This window comes from Alligator mississippiensis, chromosome 10 (genome assembly GCF_030867095.1).
Source record: "Alligator mississippiensis isolate rAllMis1 chromosome 10, rAllMis1, whole genome shotgun sequence".
Taxonomy (NCBI): Eukaryota; Metazoa; Chordata; order Crocodylia; family Alligatoridae; genus Alligator; species Alligator mississippiensis.
Genome location: NC_081833.1, coordinates 34255538 through 34277621, shown reverse-complemented (window position 1 = coordinate 34277621; position 22084 = coordinate 34255538). Strand labels below are relative to the sequence as shown.

Below are 22084 nucleotides of genomic sequence, written 5' to 3'. Positions count from 1 at the left end.
CTGGCCTAGAGTGATTAAACGACCGTTCAAATTACAAGTAAAATAGTTCTCCAATTAACTGCTAAAAGTTATAAACAGGCCAGACTCTGACGTCCAAGACAGCTTGAGCCACGCTGAAACTGCCAGGGAAACATGGGCACCAGAATTTGGTTGGAGCAAGTGATGGGTCAAAATGTTTTAATTAATTCTGGGCACTCTTTGGAGGCTACTGCACACATTTGTAATGCTTCAGCAGCAATTCTAGGATTTGGGTGGATGTGTTTTTCCAGCACTGCATTCTAGAATCTGGGGAGATGATGATTATTAATGTTCTTACACAAATGAAACAAGTCATTAACAAGAGTTGCAGGGGCTGTTCTGCTGCTTATGTCTTTGCAGTGAAAGCTGTTCTTACCATCTTTGCCAGAGTTTTGGTTTTCAGCATCTTCGATCATCACTTCCTCTTCTACTGGGGTCACCGGAGTTCTGGCTTGCCTTTTTTCATTAATATGTGATGTTGTTTGTTTTCTTAGTTTCTCCCCCAGCTTTTCAGAATATTCCATATTTGACTGGAGCTCTGTAACTAGATTCACAGGGTAAGGGTAAAAGACCAGCCAACTCCCTCTAAGTTATCACTTCTCTCCCCCCCCTGCAAAAAACCCCCCCAAAAAACCGTTTAAAGCACCAGCATATAAATCTGATGTCTGATGAAGCTCTAACAATTGAGCAAAAGCCACAAGCTGCAAAGAAATCAAGCAGGTATAATCCATATAAAAAGAACCAGTGGCTAAGGGATACCTAATTTTGTTTGTTCTACCTAGCTCAGGGGTAGAAAACCTTTTCCAGCTACTGGCCAGAATGACTAATCCCTGGGTCAGATACAGGCAGCCAGGTGGGTACTGGGACCCTGCTGCCACTGCTGCTCGTCACCCTAGCACAGAGGTGGGCAAAATACAGCCTGCGGGCCGGAGGCCATTCTATCAGGCCTGCGAGGCCCCTAAAAAGTTTAGAAAATTAATATTTATCTGCCCTTGGTTCCTGTCAAAAACGACAGGAACCAAGGGCAATAGGACCCAGGGAAAGCCCAGCGGCCTCCCACAACAGCAGGGTCCACCCGGCCCCAAGCCCCAGCAGGGGCTTCTGGCCTGGGAGCACAAGGCTGTCCTGCACTGGAACCTCAGGTAAGGTGGGGGAAGAAGGGCAGGGGGGGACCCCAGGCAGGGAAGGAGCGGGGGGGGGGGGGGAGCCCCCCCCCATGGCCAGTGCCCCACACTAGCTGCTTGCAGCCCACGTGGGGCTGCCCATGCCTGCTCCAGACAGCCCCGCATAGGCTGCGAGCGGCTGCAGCAGGGAGCGTGGGCCATGGGGTGGGCAGGGGCCGCTTTTCCCGCCCAGAGACATGGTCAGCAGGACATTCTGCCACTTACCAGGCACCTATGCTGATCACAACTTTGGCAAGGTGGCACAACAAGGGAGGGGATTTCTATCTTGGCTTATTTCATTTTTGGCTTTATAAGTCAAAACCTACACCTTAAACTTCACCCAGGCAGCCACTGCAGCTCCCAGAATACTGCATGGCCCACAACCATGATCCTCACAAGATTCTCTTTAACAGTTAATAATAACATTTGACACCACCCTCAGTTTCTAGGCACGTATTTAATGGAGACACCCTAGACAAAAGTGAAGCAGGATGAAAACAGTCATCTCCCCCTTAATCTACAGCAAAGCATATAGCTTTAGAATCACAGAATAATTACTCCCCAGCTAGCTTAAAGGGAATCCCCAGACAAAATCTTGGCCAGCTTGTTACCCGTAACAAAGCAACATGATACTTAATTTTGCTGCAACAAGGTCCCGATCCACGGGTGACCATGATACCCCAGAGCTCCCTCAGCCCTTAGAAACTGTGCTCTTTTGCTGTCACTGGGCAATTTCCCCTTCTCCTCTCCTGCCACACCTTGATGTTGTTATGATTTTAGAAAATGGGAGGCTACCCCAGGGCTTCCCTTAAGATCTCACTCTCTACCATGAAGGTGTCACTGTTCATCGCCTTAAGGGCTAAATATGTGGGCTCTGTCCTCCCCAATATCCACGCCCCTGCCTCATACATGATACACATACTTATCAATTATAACGGCCCCTATGGGCTACAGGCTCCTGGCTTTGTTTGCCTGTTACACCAACCCCTCTGGGCTACGGGCACTATGGTCCTCTCAATCTCTAGCTGTGGCCCTCTTGGCCTTTGGTCCTTCCCCTTAGACCAGTGGTCACCAATCAGTGGATCTCGATCCACTGGTAGATTTTGGAGCCTCTTAGAGTCTATCTGAGGCTGGGGTGGGGGGCTGAGTGCCCGCATGCATGTACACATACACCCCAGCCCAGCAGGTCAATCCATGGGGGAGGGAAGGGGTGAGGGCTAGATTGAGGCCCCTGCAATGAGGGACAGTGTCACAGAGGCAGGAGCAGGGGTAAGTTGAGTGGGGCCCTGGCCGGGTAGAACTTACCTGCTGTGAAGCTGTGCCCCCAAATAGTTTTTCTCCCTCTGCTTCTATCTGTTCCCCCACTCCTTCCCTCCCCACAGATTTACCTACTGGGTGGGGGGTGGGGAGCAGCAGTGCACAGTAGATCATGGGTTGCTTTTAAATGCCAAAGGTGATCTCCTACTTAAAAAGGCTGGAGACCACCACCTTAGACCCTGGCCTTGTGCCTGGGCCAGTTGAAACTCATGGACTCTCCAGCCCTGCAAGTCCCTAGCTGTCCCTTCTTGGCCTTCAGCCCTTCCTGAGCCCTGGCCCCACTTCTAGGACAGTGAGACCTACACACACCCTAGCCCTACCTGCTCCCCAGGGCCTCTGGCCCTCCACTCTCTCTGGGTCCTTTGGCCCCTCTCTCCCTGAGCCACTAGGGACCTCCTTATTTCCCCTTAGTCCCTTCCCCAAATCACCAGAGTTGCTTACCTCAGCCCAGATGTCACCCAGGAGCCCTGCTGCCCAGGAACTCCTCTCTCTATAGCTCTCAGGGCTAGATGGCCAGCCCACCTCCAGCTTAAAGATGTAAATAACATAAAAAAAATATCCATTTACCCTCCTTCAATTATATCGGTTAAACAGTTAACCGATAGATCACACCTAGTTTCGTCATCTCTGGCAGGAATGGCCCCAGCCCCAGCTGCTTATATCTTCACCTTGTGCCCAGCACTACATGGGCCCCAGGCCACTAGTGGGAAGCCATGGGCAGAAGGTGCCAGGTGTTGCTGAACCATTAGGGGGTGCTGCCCAACTGAAGAGCTGCAACTTTCCTTCACCCCCATGGGGAGGGGCTGGGGCTATGAACCTCTTCTATGCCTGGAACCTGCAACAACTGGGGGGGGGGAGGAGGGAGAGAAGAAGGTGCTGGGCACCCCACAGGGGTCATGCAGGGCCTTCCTGCTGCAGCAATGAGACTCCTGGCCATGCGATGGGCTCCTTGGCGCCTCCTCCTGCCCATGGCACTGGGGCCACGTGGAGCCTGGCCCAGCTTGGAGACGGGGCTGAGACCGTGACTGATTTAGTCCAAGGCAGTGCTGTGGAAGCTGGAGCAGGCAGCTCTGGGTCTGAGGGTTTGCCACCAGCCCCTCACATGGTGTGTGCCCCAAGGCATTCCTGAGGAGCAGTGGTTCAGCAGCTTCAGACTGGGAGGCCACTGTTGGAGCCCTAATGTTCTCCCTGGGATCCCTGCTGCGACGCTGCCACTCAGGAATGCCCTGGGGCACCACTCGCCATGTGAGGGTGTGGCAGTAACCACTCAAACCCAGGGCTGCCTGCTCCACTTGCAGTAGTGTCTCAGTAGGCTGAGCCGGCTGGGCCAGGTTCTGCACAGCCCCAGCACCAAGCAGAGGCTGTCCTGCTGGGACCAGATCCCCATACTTTCTCTACAGCGAGCTGGGGAGGCTCTGGCCCAGCAGCATGGAGGAGCCTTTCAGGTCCAGGCCCCAGTGGCACAAGTGCAATGGAAGGCGCAAGGAGCCTGATACACTGCCTGGGCCCTGCTACTGCAGGGGGGCTGGGCAGATCTACCATATGGCTGGGAGTCTTGCTGCTGTGGTGGGAAGCTCCTGCCTGACTACTGTTCTTGGCCTGGCACCTCCCTCCCTCCATTCAGTAGCAGGATCCAGGCACAGGAGAGGTCCACAGCGTCAGCTCCATCCATGGGGGCAAGGAGAAGCTGCAGCTCCACAGCTGGCCAACTAGTAGGGGGAAAAGAGTGCATCTCTGTGCCCGCTCCCAGGGGCAGGGCCAGAGGGGGCAAGGGCAGCTGTGCCCTTCTGCAGGCCACACACATGCTGCCCTCCCAGGGTGCGTGCAGCAGTGAGAGCCCTAGCCCCTGCCCCCGCTGGATGAGCCATGGCTCCATCCCACACCGACTCACCCCAGCTGAGCAGCGCCTGTCCCAGCCCCACTCTCTTCCTCACCATGGGGGCCTTGATCTGCCCTATACCCTTTCCTTCTCCTCTCCCCTTCCACCACACCAGATTTACCTGCTGCATGCAGCTGTATTGGAAATCAGGTTGGTATCGGACAATATGCCTCCTTAAAATTGGCTATTGGTTTTGGCCCCAAAAATGCCTGTAGGTGCACCCCTAATTGACATTTTAAAGAAGCAGGAGGTTGGCTGCCGTGGCTCCCCTGCATTACCTACCAGGCTAGGGTGTTAGGTCTATCTTGTGTCAGGGCTGAGAGTAGTCTTATGCGGAGTTTAGATTATGGTTATATGGGATAGTCTGGATAGGGATGATCCTGCCTCGGGCAGGGGGTTGGGCTAGGTGACCTCTGCAGGTCTCTTCTAGCCCTACTTCTTTATGACACCTGAAGACTGTGACAGGTAAAACCCCAAGACCCAAGTAGGATGCCTTAAGGCAATTAAAGGAGAGTCAAATGCGTAGCTAATGACAAACCTACATCACTGGGATAATCAAGAGGAATGGGATTGTGGGAGCAGGGGCATGACTTGCCCAGGAAGAAAAATTTACCCATCTTTCCCATGGATCTATATTTTCATCCACAGAGCTTGACAGATCTGCCAGTGGCAGATGAGGAGAAAACTCAGACGCAGTTACCATGCAAGAAGCAGGTATGCACAAAGGACCACAACAACCAGCCTGAGATTTTCATTAGAGAACCTGACCAAGAATAATATCCTGCAATGCCTTTGTTTTCACCTGGATGAGCTAATTTCCACAACCTGCTGAATAACAAATTCATGCTTTGCTCAAGACTCTTTGCAGCCTATTGCCTTGGACTGGAACAGTGCATCCACGTACTTTCCATCACTACATTGAAAGTGCTTCTTACCTTCCCTGGCAATTCCTTCCTTCTCAGCTCCATCCTTCACTATTTCCTGCTCTGTATCAGTTATCCCATCTTCATTTCCACAGTTCAGCTTCTCAATTACATGGGCAACAAATTCCCTCAATGATGTGCGGGTGGATCTCTGAGCTGACAGGGAGCCCAAATGTCTGCCTCGACTTGTGGTGACAGCAGGGGTGGAAAGGGTCTGTCTATGAAAAGCTGGACATTCAGAAAGCTATAGTCACATGGGAGTTCTGCCAGTATCCCTTTCCTATTGATTTTTGCACTTCAGGCATAAAGGGGGAAGGGGATCTGAACAAAAACCAAACATCTGTCTTTTACTTTGCTCAGAACAGTTGTTTGCCCTGCTTGATTTCAACAGGACTACAGTATAGCATTGACTCCTGTGTCCTTGGTATATGCTCCCAAGTACCGTCTACTTACACCCGTCACTTGACCCAATCCCTACTCTGATTCCACACCAACCATTTGGCTGAAATTTTCTTACTCAGAACATACAGCAATCTCTCTGTCCATTCACATTCCCCACTCAACCTATTTCTTCCACCAAGCCCACTAGCAATAACCCTTCAAGAGCCGGAATACTATTGGCCTGTGCTGCACTACATTGTGCCTTAGTTAAACTATAAGATTTAGAGAGTAGAGAATTTCTCTGGACACAGCTGGTAGGACCGTAAGTACCAATCTGGCTAAGTCATGTGTGGACTGGCTGACAAGTCATGGTCTCAAAACTGTGAGAAATGCCAGAAGGGAGGGCACATTGATCAAGATCTCCAGTATTTTGCAGTAATTTTTACTCCTCTTCAGCATTTTATCACTGTCTCACTTTCTGGGGGCAGCAAGAACACTACACAGACCACATTTCAGCCATCTGCATTTGTTTCTACCCTTGCCTCCAGTACAAGTTACTACTCTCATCCTCTCATGAAACACAGGTATTAAGCTCTTTTGGTTCCAAATTTGACTGGTTTAATTATCACACCAAGAAGGCGCCTATTTGTAAACATTTTAAAAATAGTTTGGGAACTGAAACTTATCATACAATGTTTTGCTGGGGCAAAAACTCAAGAAACCCAAATCTAAGCAAGGGGTTAAAAGACTGTTCTGTACTCAGAACCACTTCAAACTAAAGCCTTGAAATGAAGATGGATGAAAAAAAAAGTTTCAGCAACACAAGCTAGTAACAAAAGCATTAGCTACAAATCCAGAACTAGGCAACAATTGCCAGCTTCTCTCCCTCAGCTGCAGCCTGGATGAATTCCTGTAAGTAAACACTTGGAAATTAGCCAGGAGTTAGGCTTTATGTCTAGGCGGATGCATTTTAAAAAAAGGCTATTACATCCAAGACTGTGCAAGACTCTGACTGATTAGGTTTGCGCAAAGTATATTCTGACTTCCTTGTTCTACCCCCCCCCCATCCCCCCCCCCACTGCCCTGATCAATAAAAGGTATCTGGTTACAGTGTGCCTGGCTATTTCACTGTAGGGGTGACAGGCAAGCCTTTTGCTCCTAGCCCAGCCTCAGAGCTTGTCTGCTTATGTTCCCCTCAGTCATATCTGAGGTTATCTGGGGATGCTTTGGGCTGAAAGAGACACCCAGAAATATTATCAGGGGGCAAAGCACCCCCAAGGCCTGCAGAGTCTGTGCGCCCCGGAGCCCTAACAGAGACCAATGCCAGGGGGGTGCCAGTGTTACTGCAGGATTGTGGGTATTCTCCAGGAAGCAGGACAGCTGGAGGTAGGCATCCTGTGGGAGACTCCCAAAGCAAGGTTTTTGGGTCTCACACAAGGCAGGTCGCTCTGCACAGTAGCGCTCCCTACTGTGCCACCATAGTTTCTGTCCACAATTCTTTACAGTATTTGGGGGAAGACTTCAAATCCCTTTCTTCTCCATGGGGGGGAGGACGAGGACACCACACGGACTTCTCACTTCTGTGCTCTCTTAGAGACTGGCAAGAAGTAAGGACATACATGTCCTACTTGATTACTACTCCTCAAATATCAGGCAAAAGGCAGGGTACAGAGAGTAACTATAGATGAAAGGGCAGGTAAGCAGGTCTTCCCCTCACTAAGACAGGGTTACCCCTCATCAGGCAGAAAAACCCACTAATCTGTGTTGGTCCCCACTGAACAAAGACTTTTTTTTTTAGGACAAGGAACTGGTGGCAGAACTTCATTGGTAAGAGAAGATTTAGGGTAGAGAGGAGAAAGGCAAGCACTGACAATTTAAACAGCAGTAGCTGCTGTCCTAAACTCACGTTTAGGGGACAAAGTCTGACAGCCCATATGACTGGTCAAGGGAAAACATGTTTCTCTACAGGACAAAAAGGACACTGGATCTAGATGTGACTAAAGAATCCAGGAAACAAGTTTACAACAGCAATCCCTTAAGGAGAAGCAGCAGCTTATGCAGCAGGTCCCAATTCAACCTCCTCCCACCCTAGCTCCCATGGTACTTACTGCCAGACACCAATCCAGAAACCTGTTCTGCGTAACTGCTCTGCTGAGTACAATCTTGTTGGTCCTTGGGTAGGCTCCCAGCTTTCCCCATAGATGCAGGGCTTGACCTATCAGTATGATACAGGGCAGAGTCCTCATGATCTCCCTGTACCATTTCTTCCTCTGGATTCACATTCAATGTCAAGGGCTCTTTCTGGACTAAAGTATTCAGGAAACAAGTTTACAACAGCTATTCCTTTAGTGGGAAGCAGCTTATGCAGCAGGTCCCAGTTCAATCTCCTCCCACCCTAGCTCCCATGATACTTACTGCCAGATACCAGTCCAGAAACCTGTTCTGCGTAACTGCTCTGTTGAGCATAATCTTGATGGTCCCTGGGTGGGCTTCCAGCTTTCCCCACAGATGCAGGGCCTGACCTATCAGCATGATCCAGGGCAGAGTCTTCATGGTCTTCTGGTACCATTTCCTCCTCTGGATCCACATTAGATGCCAAGTGCTCTTTCTGGGACTCCGGCTCAGCTGTGTTGAAAGCTCTACTCCCTCGTTCTAGAACGTTTCTTGCCAAGAGCTGTGGTTCAAGAGCAGAGAGTCTTCCTTGGCTTTTCTCACTGAGCTGAGGCTGAACGAAGAGCTCTGTGTTATTCAAAGCGATTTTGGTATCATTCATCATCACAGTTGTCCCAATCATGGATACTGCTTGTGAATCCACAAGGTAGTTTTCTGCTGTTTAAAAAGTTTTAAAACAAGTTTAACTTGGGGAATTATTCAGGGACCTAAAATACTATGCAAATTAGCAGGGAACACACACACACACACACACACACACACACACAAAAAAAGAGACTCTGACCTTCTCCACTTTCCATCCCCCCACAAAAAAAAAAAAAGAGAAAAAGAAAAACTCCACTGATCCAAGAGCCTTTTCTACCAGTTTAAATCCAGACAAAGAGATAGGTGCCTTCTGCATGTCAGCTGCAAAGCAGTGCAGCCAACGACTAAATCCCAAGGTTCCCATACTATTGTTGGAAGACATTACTCTGCCAGGAGCTAGTGAAGGGTTCTTATGGAGCTCACCTTCAGGTCTGCACTCAAATGAACAGCTCTTTCATGCACTTCCTCTTATCTAGCTGGATTGCCAACAGGAGACTTCCAAACAAACTTACAAGTGAAACCTCCCAGATAAGAAACTAAATGGCCTATAAACCAAGGTGGGGAGAAAGGTAAAATTCCCAGAAAGCTGTCTGCAGTGCTCTTGTGGTAGTTCCAGAGTCTCAGTACAGTAGCAGCCTATAATGGGAACTGTCAAGAATCAGACATCTCTTTAAGCAGAAATACTCCAGGTGAGGAATTGAGGGCTCAGTGGAATTATGTTAGGAATTACCAGAAATGTTAATAGCACCTCAACCAACCACCTTCTGGAGAAAGGTACAAATGCAGTTCAGCTGCAAACAAAGTTGAAATCAGTCAGTCTGTACTCTGGCATTTGTCAGGACTGCGTTCTTCATCAATTGTCCCAAAGCCTGGATAATTGCCTGCTTTGGAACAGAACAGGCTGTCCACCTGCTTGGTAGTGCCAGCCACCAGATGCAAGGTCACACCAGTTTACCAAGAATATTTATGAAGCTCTAAAATGCTTTGGGTCCTAGCCACTTCCTTTCCTACCTGAGTTTTCAGCACTAAGGTGACTGGTGCTTTAACAGAGGTATCATGAAAGCACCTGGGGTACCTACCCAGTTATCTCTACATTTGGCCATTCCTGAGTGTGTTGCAGGTTGGACAGAGACAGGCCCTCAAACTATGAGATTTGTTTCCTCCATTTGTCTGACACAGCAAGAACATGGAGGTCAGACTTCGAGTGTTACATTCCCTGACCAGCAACTCTTTTAAGCTACAGTTCTATTAAACTTAGAATAAAAAGATACAGACCTGATGCTGCTAAAACTTTTCAAAGTTTACCATATTCTCCTCAACTGCCCTCTATTCACCATCTATGACCCAATTAAGCTCATCAGCCACAAGGAAGAAGACACAGCAAGATCTCTCTGGCTTTAAGTTTCTAGCCATTACTTAAAAGAAATGCATATTAAAATACATAATGGGAGCCTTCAGAATAGATGGTCTTGAATGGCGACAGGAGTTAATTAGCCTATTTTAGGGATGCCCTTTTTTATTTGGTCTTTTAGTAAATAATGTTCATACATCACGCAATAGCTAAAATAAGTGCATTTATTTATATGAAACACTGCTTTGCACTCATTTTCTTCTTCTTCATGGTAGGTGAAAATGGAAGCTGGAGAACTAATAAAAAAAGACCATAAGAGCCAGAAGGTCAATAGTGCTCCCTGTATAGGCTGAGGAGCAGAGCAGAATAAATATTTTGGGGCTTGCCTATACCCAAAAGGATTTGCCAGCATTATTATACTGGATGATCAGTGCAGCAGAGGCAGTTTATGCCAGCTAAAGAACACTCTATGCTGGTATAACTGAATTCACATAAAAGCTTTGGCAGGTAGAACTAACTACCAGTTAGGGATGCTATTGTTTTTTCACTCTGGGCCCAGCTTTGTTGGTAAAAATTTAAATGTAACCCAATCTTTAGTCAAGACTATTTAAAACTCTTTCATTCTGGTCTCAGACATCAGCACTACCTGTGATACTACTAACTGCATTTCATCCATATGATTTCATCAAAAAGAAAGAAGCTGAAATTGCTGTGTTGTAGTCTCAACACTTTCTAACGGTGTGAAAGCATCATGAATGTGCACTGACCACAGCGCAACCACCCTGGAAGCCCTGTACAGAAGAGGGGAACCAGAGTATAAGCTGCTTTGTTGTCAGATAGCAAACTGACAATCACTAGACACTTCAATTCTCTCCACTTTCTCCCACAGTCCAAGATTTCTTAAGACCCAGTCTTAGGACGATGCAAAAAAAGGTGAAGCAATTCAAACAACTTCAAGGTCCCAACTCCTATTCTGGTAGCAGTCACTGCTAGTCAATGATCTGGTAGCAATGAGAAGTGAATTCAGACCTTGGAAGCAGGTTAAGACATCACAGATTTTAGATAAAAGGTTTGTGCCATTCTTAAATTTCAGTGTTTAGAATCACTTACAGGTCACTAAAAATTAAAGTGCCCTGGCAACCCTGTTCAGCACAGCACAGAGATTGGTTTCCAAAGAAGCACCCTATATGGGATGCATTACCACCCAAACTAGGAGAATAACAAGAGAAACTCACCATCTTTTATCTGTAACAAATTTTGCTCCACGCCTCCTTCAAAAGAATCCACGTTGACAGTTTTGCGATTCTTTGGCCTCCGGAGTAAGCCTCTTTTTTCAATAGTGTTTGGTGGAACCGGGGTAGAAAAAGAAGCTTGTAGGGATCTGAAAAGGGGAAAAGATGATAACGACCCTCTAGAACAGCAGTTTTCAACCTCTTTAATAAGTGTACTCCTGGCAGCCCCCTTTTTAGTAAGTGTACCGGGGGGGAGGGCAGCAGCCAGATGCGGAGCAGGGGTGTGGTGAACGGCGGCAGCGCAGTGTCTTTGTGACCCTGCTCCTGCATGGCGGGGGCTGTGCTCAGTCCCTGCCCGCCCCTGCATACATCCTGGGACCTTTCAAAGTACCCCCATGGGTATGTGTATCCCCAGTTAACAACCCCTGCTCTAAAATAGGGATGTCAAAAATATGGCAGAGCCACATCATCCAGCCAGCCCCTGATGCTCGCCTCATGTGGGGCCAGTCCAGTGTCTCCTCACCAAGCTGGATTCACAGTCTGCAGCACCTGCTATGGGGTGGGTGCCACATGCAGCACAGGCCCCAAAACTACAGGAGCAAACACTTGATCTGGCACACAGGGGGGCGGGGGAGCTATGGAATGAGTGCTGCATGCCACTGGATTCAGCATGCTGGGAGGTCTGCAGGGCCAAATAAATTTAACACTGCTGCTGTAGAGCTACTATCTCCTCTTCTCTCCCTAAATTACAGATCTGCTGCTGCTGGCCAAGAGTTGAGCCTTAAAATATTAATTAAGCCCCTTAACTAGATTAGATAATGTACACAACTCAGAGGAAAACAATGCAACAGTCAAAAAGCTAGGTCATGAAATAACTATATACAACAGCATGGGCAATAATACCCAACTTGCTCATACTCCTAGTCTAACCATAACTGCTATGCAAGTGAAAGCTTTGAAAGCCCAAGAAGACTGATAGATACTTTTTTCGTGTAGAACTCTCTCCTCAACCCATGCCAAGATACATTCAAAGTTCAGGGAAGAAGACGATAAACAAGAAAAACATATTCCTCTAGGTTGTACTATGGAAAATCTGCGGTTAGGATTTTGCTTGCCGAGCAAAGATCCCAATTTGTCTTTTCACATTTGCTTTAGGTACTGGAAACCCATTGAGAGAAAGAGGATGAAATAGGAAGAGGTCTCTTGCCATGCTCCCAGTTTGTATAGTGTGGCACGTATTAAGTCAAAATGGTTCACCAACAGGAACTGACATCAAGAGGGGCACCTCTAGAAAGGCACAAGATTCAGTCTAAAATAAAAAAGTGATCTGAACCCTCCATAGGACTGCTGCAGCATAGGAAAACCCCACGATATAAATATTTTCAATGAACTGTACCTTTCACAGATGAAACGGAAAAGAAGGCTAGACCCTTTCACAGTTGTTAGGGACTGGAAGGGACCTTACAGATCATTGGACAATACTCTCCAGTGCACCATCTACCCTTTCTTTTCAACTCAAGGGGTACCAAAAACACACTTAGGTAATTTAAATAGCTGGATATTAATCAGCAAAATGAAGCAAGCTAAAAGCAAGGTGAAAATTCTGTAGAGCACGTAGGGCACACATTTCAGAAGAATCAGAATGACTATGACCCCTTTTACAGACTCCTACCTAGAGGAGGCTGCAGTGCTGATGTGCCTGAAAAAAAAAAATTAAGCTCTTAAAATATTTAAACATTGAAAAAAGAAAGAGGGAACCTACAGGTCTGGTTACAAAATATAGGAAGGGAAAAACAGGAAAAAAAAACCTCAAAGCAAATTCTCAAAAGGTATTAGAAATTGCCCACAATGTAAAAAGGTTTATAAACTCTTCAAAGCAAGGAATAAGACAGACAACAATGCAAAGCATGGGAATGATATACAAAGCTGTTCTCAGCTACCCCTGATTCTTTCCATCAGTAGAAATGGGTCATAAAAAATACTTTAAGGAAGAAGAATACACAGAATTGAATTATATAGGGGTATGCATGGAAGAGAGAGGGCATAGGAATGTTGGAAGAAAAGTGTGGGTGGGGACAATCCCAGGTTCACATCACTGGCGTAGCACAAAGGCAGGCAGAACTGTGAAGAGCTTTTCAGGTCTTGAACTAGACACAGTGAAAGAGAAAGTACTGATTGAAAGATCTAAAGATGAACATGCAAAGACAGTTCTTCATTGCATTAATTTATGGATTTTGAGAACAGCAACATAAGAAATGAGTGAGGAAGAGAGGGAGTATGCCATGTAAACTGCAGAAGGTTATAGATGAATGTTAGCAGATAGGAGAAAGGCAGTCATATTTTAGAAATGTAAATAAAGCAACCACAGCAAAATGCAGATCCAGCCTAGGTGTGTGGGGCATAATGAGAAGGAATAAAACCAGAACTTAATCTTTTATATCCACAATTTCAAGGTAACAGAAGCAGATGTGGTCACCCTCACACTACAACCCCCATATCAAACTGCAAGGCTGCCTTATTCTGTAATTCAATTTCTATCACGTCTGACTGACAGAAAGAAAAGTGGCCAGGGAGGCACTGGATATAGAGGAAGAAACTTTGTACATGCCCATCCATTCTGCTACACAGAGCTAGGGAAGAATCAGAGCAGTAGTAGTCAAAACAGGCAAAAACTGAGGTTTAACTCACCTTGTCGAAGATTTGTCATCTGACATTGACTTGGCTAGAAAGAAGTGGAAGACGGGTCATTGTAATCATGTATGACATAGTTTATACAGATATTACACCCTAGAAAACAGATCCGCTTTCAACCTTCCAGAGCCATTTATTCTAAAAACAGTGAGCATACCACCTTGTATCTAGGCACCAGTATGGTGCTGGGAAGGGAAGGAAAAATACTTAACAGATATAACAGTGAAGAACATTGGAATTTTATTTTCTTAGAAAAATAAAGTAACAAGACAACTTCAGGATTCCTACTCTGAATTCCAGAGTTGCTGATTAACACATTACAGCTCTGAAGGGTAGGGGTGCACTGATAACGATTTTTTTTGCCAATTATTAACCAGCCATATCACCCAATACTGATCTGACAGCTGACATGCAGCCCAGCAGCTTGGAGAGCAGCATCTGGCAGGTAAGTCGCAGAGGGGGGGAGAGGGGAGGGAAGGGGCATGGGGGAAGAAAAAGGCTTGGGAGCAGATCAAGTTTCCCATGGTGAGTTGGGGAGTGGGGCTGGAGCGGGGCCCAGGACAAAACTGTGGGCGGCTCATCCGGGGGCAGCTCCTCCTACTGCACACACCCCCGGGGGAGGCATGGTGGGGGTATGTGCCCCCCAGATTTGTGTGCAGGGTGAGGTTGGACTGCCCACTGTGCACTCAGAACTAGAGGCTGTGCTGGCCTCTTCCCTGCAGGGGTGCTGGGATGGGCTGCACCCAAGGCAGGACAAGCAGCAGTGCTGGGAGGGGGGCTGCGGGGAGTTCTGGAGTGGCTGTATCTCACCATATAGCCCCCGCTCCCAGCACTGATGCTGCCTGCCCCATCCACAGCCCTGGCCCAGCCTCCCTGCTGGAAGAGGCCGATGCAGCCACTGGCCCCAAGCCCACAGTGGGCAGCCCACCCTCACCCCATACACAAATCAGGGGGCACATGCCCCCCATGCCTTCCTCGGGGCTGCATGCAGCAGTGGGGAACTGCCCCCCTTCCTCACCCCTCCGCACTCCCTGGATGAGCCACCCATGGATCCATCCCGCATCCTGCTCCACTGTGGCTGGGCAGTAGCTGCCCCTGACCCTGCCCCAGTCCCACTCCCTGCCTTACCATGGGGAACTCAATTGCACCCCACCACCCCACAGACTTACCAGCCAGATGCTGTTCTCCAAGCTGCCGGGATGCATTCTTGGCTGTGTGCATGCTGTGGCTGCACACGTTCACATTGCATTTATTGATGACATTATCAGCTATGCTGGCCGAAAAATGCTGATAAATGTCACTTTTCCTTTTATCAGTGCACCTCTACTGAAAGGGCAATAAACCTTATTTTATATGCACCTTGGTGCTGGCAATTAGGCCTGTGTGAATAGTGAAGTATTTGATTGAATTTGGCCGATTTGAATTCTGATTTCAGCTGAATCAGAATCAGAGTTTCAGCGCTGATTCAACACCGAACTGGAGATTCGGATTTGCTGGGGAGAGGCAGACAGTTGGACGGCTGCAGGTTCTCCTGTGGCTCCTCCAGCTGTGCCCGCCTCTCTCCCCAAGCAGGGGGAGCCATGGGAGAAGCCCCCATGGCTGCCCTGCAGGCCCCATCCCCCGCCGGCCCCAGCCTCCCAGCACTTAAAAAAAAACAACCAAGAAAAAAAAAAACCCACCAAAAAAACCCCTCCACACCCCCAGGCTGCAGCAGCAACAGCGACCGGGGTCTCTGTCTGAGAACTCATGACAGAGCCCCCCTGCACAGTGCGGGGCAGTGGGGGGCAGCAGGGATTGCCCCCCCCCGCTTGGCACCTGCCTCATATTGTGGGTGCAGCGTGGCTCGGCAGGATGCCATGCGCTGTCTGGGAGCTAGGGTGGCTCCAGCAGCCACCCGGAGCCCAGCAGCGCTCAGCCCCAGCTCCCAGGCAGTGCAGGAAGCTGTGCTACATCTGCACCATGGGGCAGCTGCCGCGTGGGTGCCAGGCAGTGGGGGGCAATCCCCGCTGCCCCCCCACTGCATGGGGGTGGGCTCTGCCACAAGCACCGAGAGGCCCTGATCCCTGCTGCTGCAACTGGTAAATGTGGGCTTTTTTTTAATTGCTGGGATGCTGGGCCCAGGCAGGACAGACACTGGGGAGAGGGGGCTTCATGGTGGGGCTCTGCCATATGGCACCAGAGCCCGCACAGCCCTTGCTGCAGCTGGTGAGCATGGGGCTTTTTTAATTTTTTATTTTTTTTTCCCCCCCCATTCCCAGACTGCTACAGCCAGTGAGTGCGGAGCTTTTAAGTGCCAGTAGGCTGGGGATGGGGCCAGGCAGGGCAGCCATGGGGGCTTCTCCCATTGCTCCCCCAACCTAAGGAGAGGCAGGCACAGCCAGAGGAGCCGCGGGGGGAACCTGCAGCCGCCCAGCTGTGCCTCTCTCTCCCCGGCTGATCTGAATCTCCCAATCAATTCGGAGGCTTCGGATTCAATTCGGACCTTTTAATGGATCTCTCGATTTGATTTTGATTCAGAGATTCAGCTGCCAAATTGGGCCTGATCTCCTTCGGATCAAATCGGCGACTGAAGCTTAGCACAGCCTTACTGGCAATGCCACTTCATTCACATTAACCCCAAAGTAGTCACAACCTGCTGAAATTTCAGCCTGATCATAACATTCCTTCATAACCATTTTCCTTCTAAATAAGGAAAAGTCTGGAGCCTTTGGAGAAATACTGGAAAAATAAAACACACCGTAAGCCTTGCTGAAGCAGTTACCAAAACATGTGCCCTGCCATACAATCCCAGAAAAAGGGAAAGCAAGTTTGGAGTTTTGTCTTTTAGTCATGACTTTTCATACTATAACAGAGCATGAGCATTTTAACTCTCGCATTTTAGAAATACATCAGATGGATGCAGGCAAGAACCTAGGCAAATTTGCCTCCCCTTCCTACCTCAGTTAAGCCATAGCAAGGCAGCAGGGGCAGTACGATAGTGACCGGGGAGGGTGGGGGAGGAAATGGCATGCCAGCCGGGCCCTCCAGGGGTATTTGGTCCCCAACCAGCACCTCTGGTTTCACTGCAGGCACTTCTAGGCTCGGTGACTGGCCACCAGGGGACCCCCTGCCCCCCTCCTTTAGACGGGGGTGGGGGGGCACTGCAAACACAAGCATTAGCCCCCGGAGACCCACACTACGCCACTGAGCAGGGGGAAAGCACAGGCACAGAGGGGCAGGGGGCAACGAGCAGGGATCTGGCCCCTCACCCCCTGCCACTGCTTTGCCCACCACAGCAATGAGGGGGATAAACTGAAGATGACCTTCCACTAATTAGATACTATACATGGAAAATAATAATAAATGTATAGTTTTCCATGTACGGAAAACAATTATTGGTGGGGGTCATATTAAATTTGAAGATGTCTTGGATCTGGGTAAGTACAGTACTTGTAATTTTAGCGGCTTTAAAAGCCTAACCACCTATATTCTTAATATAAAAAAGATGGCCTTTGACCTACTCCAGTGTCTTTTTTGTACTTCCAACATGCACCAGGGCCTGTTACCACTATACAAGCTAGTTTAATTGCTAATAACCGATGCTTGTCACCCTACATCTGCTTAATAGTAGCCTTAGTCCCATCTACAATAAAAAAAAGTTGCAAACATTTTCCCACTGGTGCTGAAAAGCATAGGAAAGAGACACTCAGCAGCGAACTACTGCAGCTACGAAGTTCAAAAGGAATCTTTTGAAGCTCTTTGAAAATGATGATGTGAAGACTCAAGCAAGGAGCCCCCGACTGAGGCCTTACCCAGGTTTTGAGAAGATCGCTTATCCACTGCTCTCTCAAATTCAGAAATGCTCAATTTCCTTTTATTCCTACTCGTGTGAAATGTAATTATAGCTGTATCCTCAGAAACAAGGTCTGGCAGCTGTATCTTCATGCTACTAAAACAAAGCAGTGAAACTTATAGTGCAGGAATGTTAAAGATCCAGGCTATGAAGCCATATCCTCTGCCCCCCTCTGCCCCCAGTGCTGGCCCTGGGTCTTGAAATTTCCCACAAACAATACACAGGGTCCATGCGCAGGCCCCAAGAAGTGCGCCACACACATCAGCCACTCTAGAACCTATGCTATATGCAGCACCTGTGCAGGTCCAGTTCAGGACACCCTCCCCCCAACAATGCTGGATCCAGTGACCAACCTGGCTGGTCCGGGACTGCACGACCCACTCTGGGGCACAAGCTATGTGTAGTACAGGTTCTGGAGCAAGTAGTAAAGCCTTGGACTGGCTAAAATGGGATCTGGCATGCAGAGTTGGGGAGGAGATAGGTCCGTGGGTCTTCCACATGCCAGATACAGCTCTCACCCCAGCTGGTCACAGATTTGTGCTATATACAACGCCTGCCCCAGTCCACCTGGGGCAAGCACTGCATGCAGGTCCAGTCCTGGACTGGCCAGAGTTGGCACTGCAGGCCTGCACCCTGTCTACTGCAATGGTGCTCAACCTTTTTGCTTCATTCAGAAGAATGGCACTACCTCCACTCACCGTGCAGGACTGAGTACTAGGGGCTTGGTGCTGCCCCAACCCAGCCAGCCCTGCACACTGGAATTGGGCATCCCATCCAGCACACAGGGCCTGGGGCTCCTCATGGGTCCCGAGATTTGGCACCACACCCATGGGGAGGCCCTGCAGGCTAGATGGAAAGCTGGATCTGGTCTGTGGTCTGAAGAGTGAGCACCCTTGGTGCTCACATCCTAAGAAATCATGTCTTCATATAGCTAAAACGATTTACATTACAGACCTTTAAACAGATATTTTTGAAGCATTTGCACACCACATTGGAACTCTGAACTTTCTGCCAGGGGAGGCAAAACAGCCTCCTCTACAACTTCATGACTAACAGAAATGTACTTACGTATTAGAAAGCCTTTCTGAGTGGGTTTCTGATCCAGACTCTCTAGGTTCCCAGGGCTCAGTTATTTTAGGAACCACAGGTGAAACCTCTGGCTCTGTAAACAAAACAAAGTACTTCATTACCACAAATGAACCTAGGAAAAGTGGTAAGATGCAAGTGAAGCAAGAGAAACATGCTTCAGTTCTTTTTCAAAGTAGTGGTCACAAATTTTTTTTAAATATATATTTATTCACCAATTAAGAGTGCAGCAATGGAGTCGAGATGGAGAGAACCATTTAAGATCTGCTCCTCAATGAAAGTGAAACGTGTTCTCAAAAATAAGCTTTTTCAGAAAGGCATCTTGCTGCTTAGGTCTTATTTAGGGTTACTAAAATTAAAAAAAAAAAACAACCAAAAAAACAAAAAAAAAAACCAAACACACAAATGAGGAAACAGCTGGTAGCTCATAAATGCCCACCCCAAGGCGGTCATAAGTTGGAAATTTTCATGCAATTCCTATGAAGTAGGTGGGATAAGGCATTAATGATTTACTTGTTCAGTAATTCTGATAACAGGAGACACAGAGGCAAGATTTTTTTGCTGTTCTGCAAAGGTCAAGCATTTACCTTTGAAAGTGAAAATTTCTTGTATAAGCCTTTCACAGTTCTAATAACCTTATAGCTAACATTTTGTATAAAAGCATGGTCTTCGTAAAAGAAGGTCTGAATTTCTCTCCCCCACCCCCAACAGAGTAAAAATTATGAACATCTCTCTCTTCTCAACTCTTTTAAAATTGCATCTTAGATGCAACTACATAAGGGGTGTGTATCAGGAGCTGGGAGAATGTCTGTTCCACCAGGGCACCCCAAGGGAAGACAAGGTCTAACAGTCACAAACTCCGGAAAGCCCATTTTAGGTGGACATAAGAAAAAACTTCTTTACCATCCACGTCCCCAGAGCCTAGAATAGACTCCTCCCAGAAGTGGTGTAAGCACTTACTCTGGACACTTCCAAGAAACACTTGGATGTCTATCTTGCTGGGATCATTTGCCCCAGCTGACTTCCTGCCCCTTGGGCAGGGGGCTGGACCCAATGATCTCGAGAGGTCCCTTCCAGCCCTAATGTCTGTGAAATGTCTGATTTTCCAGAAAAGGGGGTTATACTTACGAGTCTGGAAGATTTTTCTGAGTAGCAACCTAGGTGTGGCAGTTTCAAGGTCAGGGGCCATAGTTGGTTTCTGTTTCCTCGAATCAGACAGATGCTTAGTAGAGAAAGCAAAAAGAGAACTACTTTAAGCATTCACATTCATCAATAAATCAGAACCTTAAGAGTAACATGCTAAGGACATATTTTCTAGTGATAAGCTTGTGAAACTCCCAGAACCAGAGTTCTTATATTTTGAAAATCACAAAAATACTGTACCACAGAATGATTGCCCTGTTTGAGGTAGGAGCAAGAGGCTTTGCCCCAGTGGTCCCCCCGCTCTTAGAAACTACAAGCAGAGTAGAAGAGGCTGCTCCACCCAAACCCCCAGAGTCCAGTCTGGGGCAAGTACAGGGAGTCTTTCCCTGCTGCTCCACTCCCTGCTGGGATCAGGAATGACTAGGCACATCTCCCCAGCCTTCCTCAGATTAGGAATCACCCCAGTCTCAGAAGGCATGGAGGGCAGGGGAGAAGAGGTGGCTGTAAAAGGATTTCAACTCAAGCGTCACAGTGGCCAGGAACTGCACCATTGCAGCAACAGCCCAAGCCCCAGCTTTTGCTGGGGGACTAGCAGCTCCACCAGCATCACAAGCAGAAGCCCCTTTACTGCAACCTGATCCAAGGTTCTAGGCCTCTGGTTGTGGTGCCAGACTGGCAACTAGTGCCCAAGCAACAGATAGGCATGGGATTCCATGGCAGTAGCCCATGCCCTGGTGAGTGGAAAATCTCCGTTACCTGGCCATGGCAAGGCTTTCTATGGCAGTAGACGGTGCCCTGGCTTTCACTGGGAGGCAGACAGCTTCAGTAGCACTGGGGCCAGTGCCTGCTGAGCCAAGTCTTTTCTCCTGGCTTCGGTCACAATAGCAAGGCTTCTGCCAGCCATGCTGCTCTCCCCAAGGTGCTGCTGCAGCTGCCATGCCAATCCCAGCACTGCGGCCAGAGTCAAGGCAAAAGTTTGGGGCCAGATGACCCAGGTGAGTGGGCCATGTTTGACACCCTTGACATACGTCCTAAGTTTTTCAGGGTGAAGACAATCTCTGAGACTGCAGTGCCCACACAACAGAACTCAGTCTCAGTACATTACTGCAGAAGAGACAGCAGCATGAGTGAGCACGAGCCGTGTATCACAGAGAAGATCTGCTATGGAAAGTCAACTAAAGAACTATCAATTCCAGAGAAGAAAGCCCTGGAAGAGCTTCAACATCTATTTCAGAAACAGCCAAAAGCCTGTGGTGGAGCAGTGTAACCACACAGACATTCCCTCACCAGCCTCTGAGCAGCTGTACTTAAACAACTAAACTTGAAAAAGCAACTTAGACCCCACTGCAAAGAAATCGCCCACAGACTGGACTGAGTTAAGCTTTGCCTCCGCAGGGACTATGGTTTCTCATCTCATTGCCTGGACTGGCCGTTTCCTCCCTCGTGCCCCCAGGTATTAACTGCCTCCACCCCAGTTCACTTCATCAACCCACTCGTTCCCTCGCCGCGCGCGGCCCGCCCCGCCCCCCCGCTGTCCCGAGCGCGCTTGGCTTTCACCCGCGGTCGGAACCAAGCTGGGTCGGGCCCTGGGGGAGGTCCGGGAGGAGCCGAAACGCCTGGGGAAGCGGCTTCCCCGCCGCGCGGAGCGGAGCGGAGCGGAGCGGAGCGGGACGAGGCGAGGGGGCGGCGCTGCGGATCGACAAGCACCTTCCGCCTGGGCGCCGGCCGGGCCCACTCCTCCGCTGCGCGGCGCGGGACCGCGGACGGGGACACGCCAGAGTCGTGGCCGAGCCCAGCGGAGGCGCTGGTCCTGGGGGCAGCCGCGGGGTCCGGCATGGCTGCGGCTACAGCGGGCAGAGGCGCCGGCCACCAAGCGAGGGGCAAGAGCGAAACCCGCCACCCCGCCCCGCGCGGCCAGGGATGCGGGTGGGAGAAGCCAGGCAGCCCCGGCCCCGAGCAGCAGGACACAGCCTCGCCCGGACTGGCCCGCGGGCGGGAGGCGGAGAGAGACAGCCCCGCCAAGGGCCCGCTCCTGCCGCCGTGCCTCCGCCTCAGCCCAACGGCACAGCCGACTCTCCCGCCTGCTGCTTCAAGCCAAGTCTCGCGAGAAGCGCGGTGCCTGATGGGAGACGTGATTCCAGAACCCTTGACCTCCCGCTCCTCGGCGTGAACTGTAGGGCCGTGTAAGCAGCAGCGGCGCCCGCCTCGCGCATGCGCAGTAGGCTGGGACGAGCTGTGCTGCGGGACTGTCCGCAGCTGCGTGGTTTGGACGAGGCCGCTCCCGGGACGCGGGTCCAGCCTGCGCGCATCA

General features: G+C 49.3%; 2 protein-coding genes across 6 annotated transcripts in view; one reads left to right on the top strand and one right to left on the bottom strand.

Annotated features, from left to right (window-relative positions):
- Positions 1-5316, top strand: part of TSNAXIP1 (translin associated factor X interacting protein 1) — a 94304-nt gene extending 88988 nt beyond the window's left edge. Inside the window, exon 18 of the mRNA XM_019488976.2 lies at positions 5026-5316. The gene's annotated coding sequence lies outside the window, so the exon portion shown is untranslated. The remainder of the gene's footprint in view (positions 1-5025) is intronic.
- CENPT (centromere protein T) overlaps positions 1-21818 on the bottom strand; it is a 41233-nt gene extending 19415 nt beyond the window's left edge. The window contains exons 1-10 of one of the 5 annotated variants that reach the window (XM_019488971.2): positions 21481-21818; positions 19759-19852; positions 18613-18706; positions 17504-17637; positions 13710-13743; positions 11025-11170; positions 8097-8510; positions 7790-7987; positions 5313-5528; positions 395-562 (exon numbers count right to left, since the gene is read on the bottom strand). In XM_019488971.2, the coding sequence (XP_019344516.1) occupies positions 395-562; positions 5313-5528; positions 7790-7987; positions 8097-8510; positions 11025-11170; positions 13710-13743; positions 17504-17637; positions 18613-18706; positions 19759-19852; positions 21481-21609 (1627 nt within the window). In that variant the 5' untranslated portion in view covers positions 21610-21818. Of the gene's footprint in view, positions 1-394; positions 563-5312; positions 5529-7789; positions 7988-8096; positions 8511-11024; positions 11171-13709; positions 13744-17503; positions 17641-18612; positions 18707-19758; positions 19853-21330; positions 21405-21480 lie in introns of those variants that run through there. The other 4 variants (XM_014599279.3, XM_019488974.2, XM_019488972.2 and 1 more) reach the window with 4 other exon arrangements.
- Positions 21819-22084: the final 266 nt, after the last annotated feature.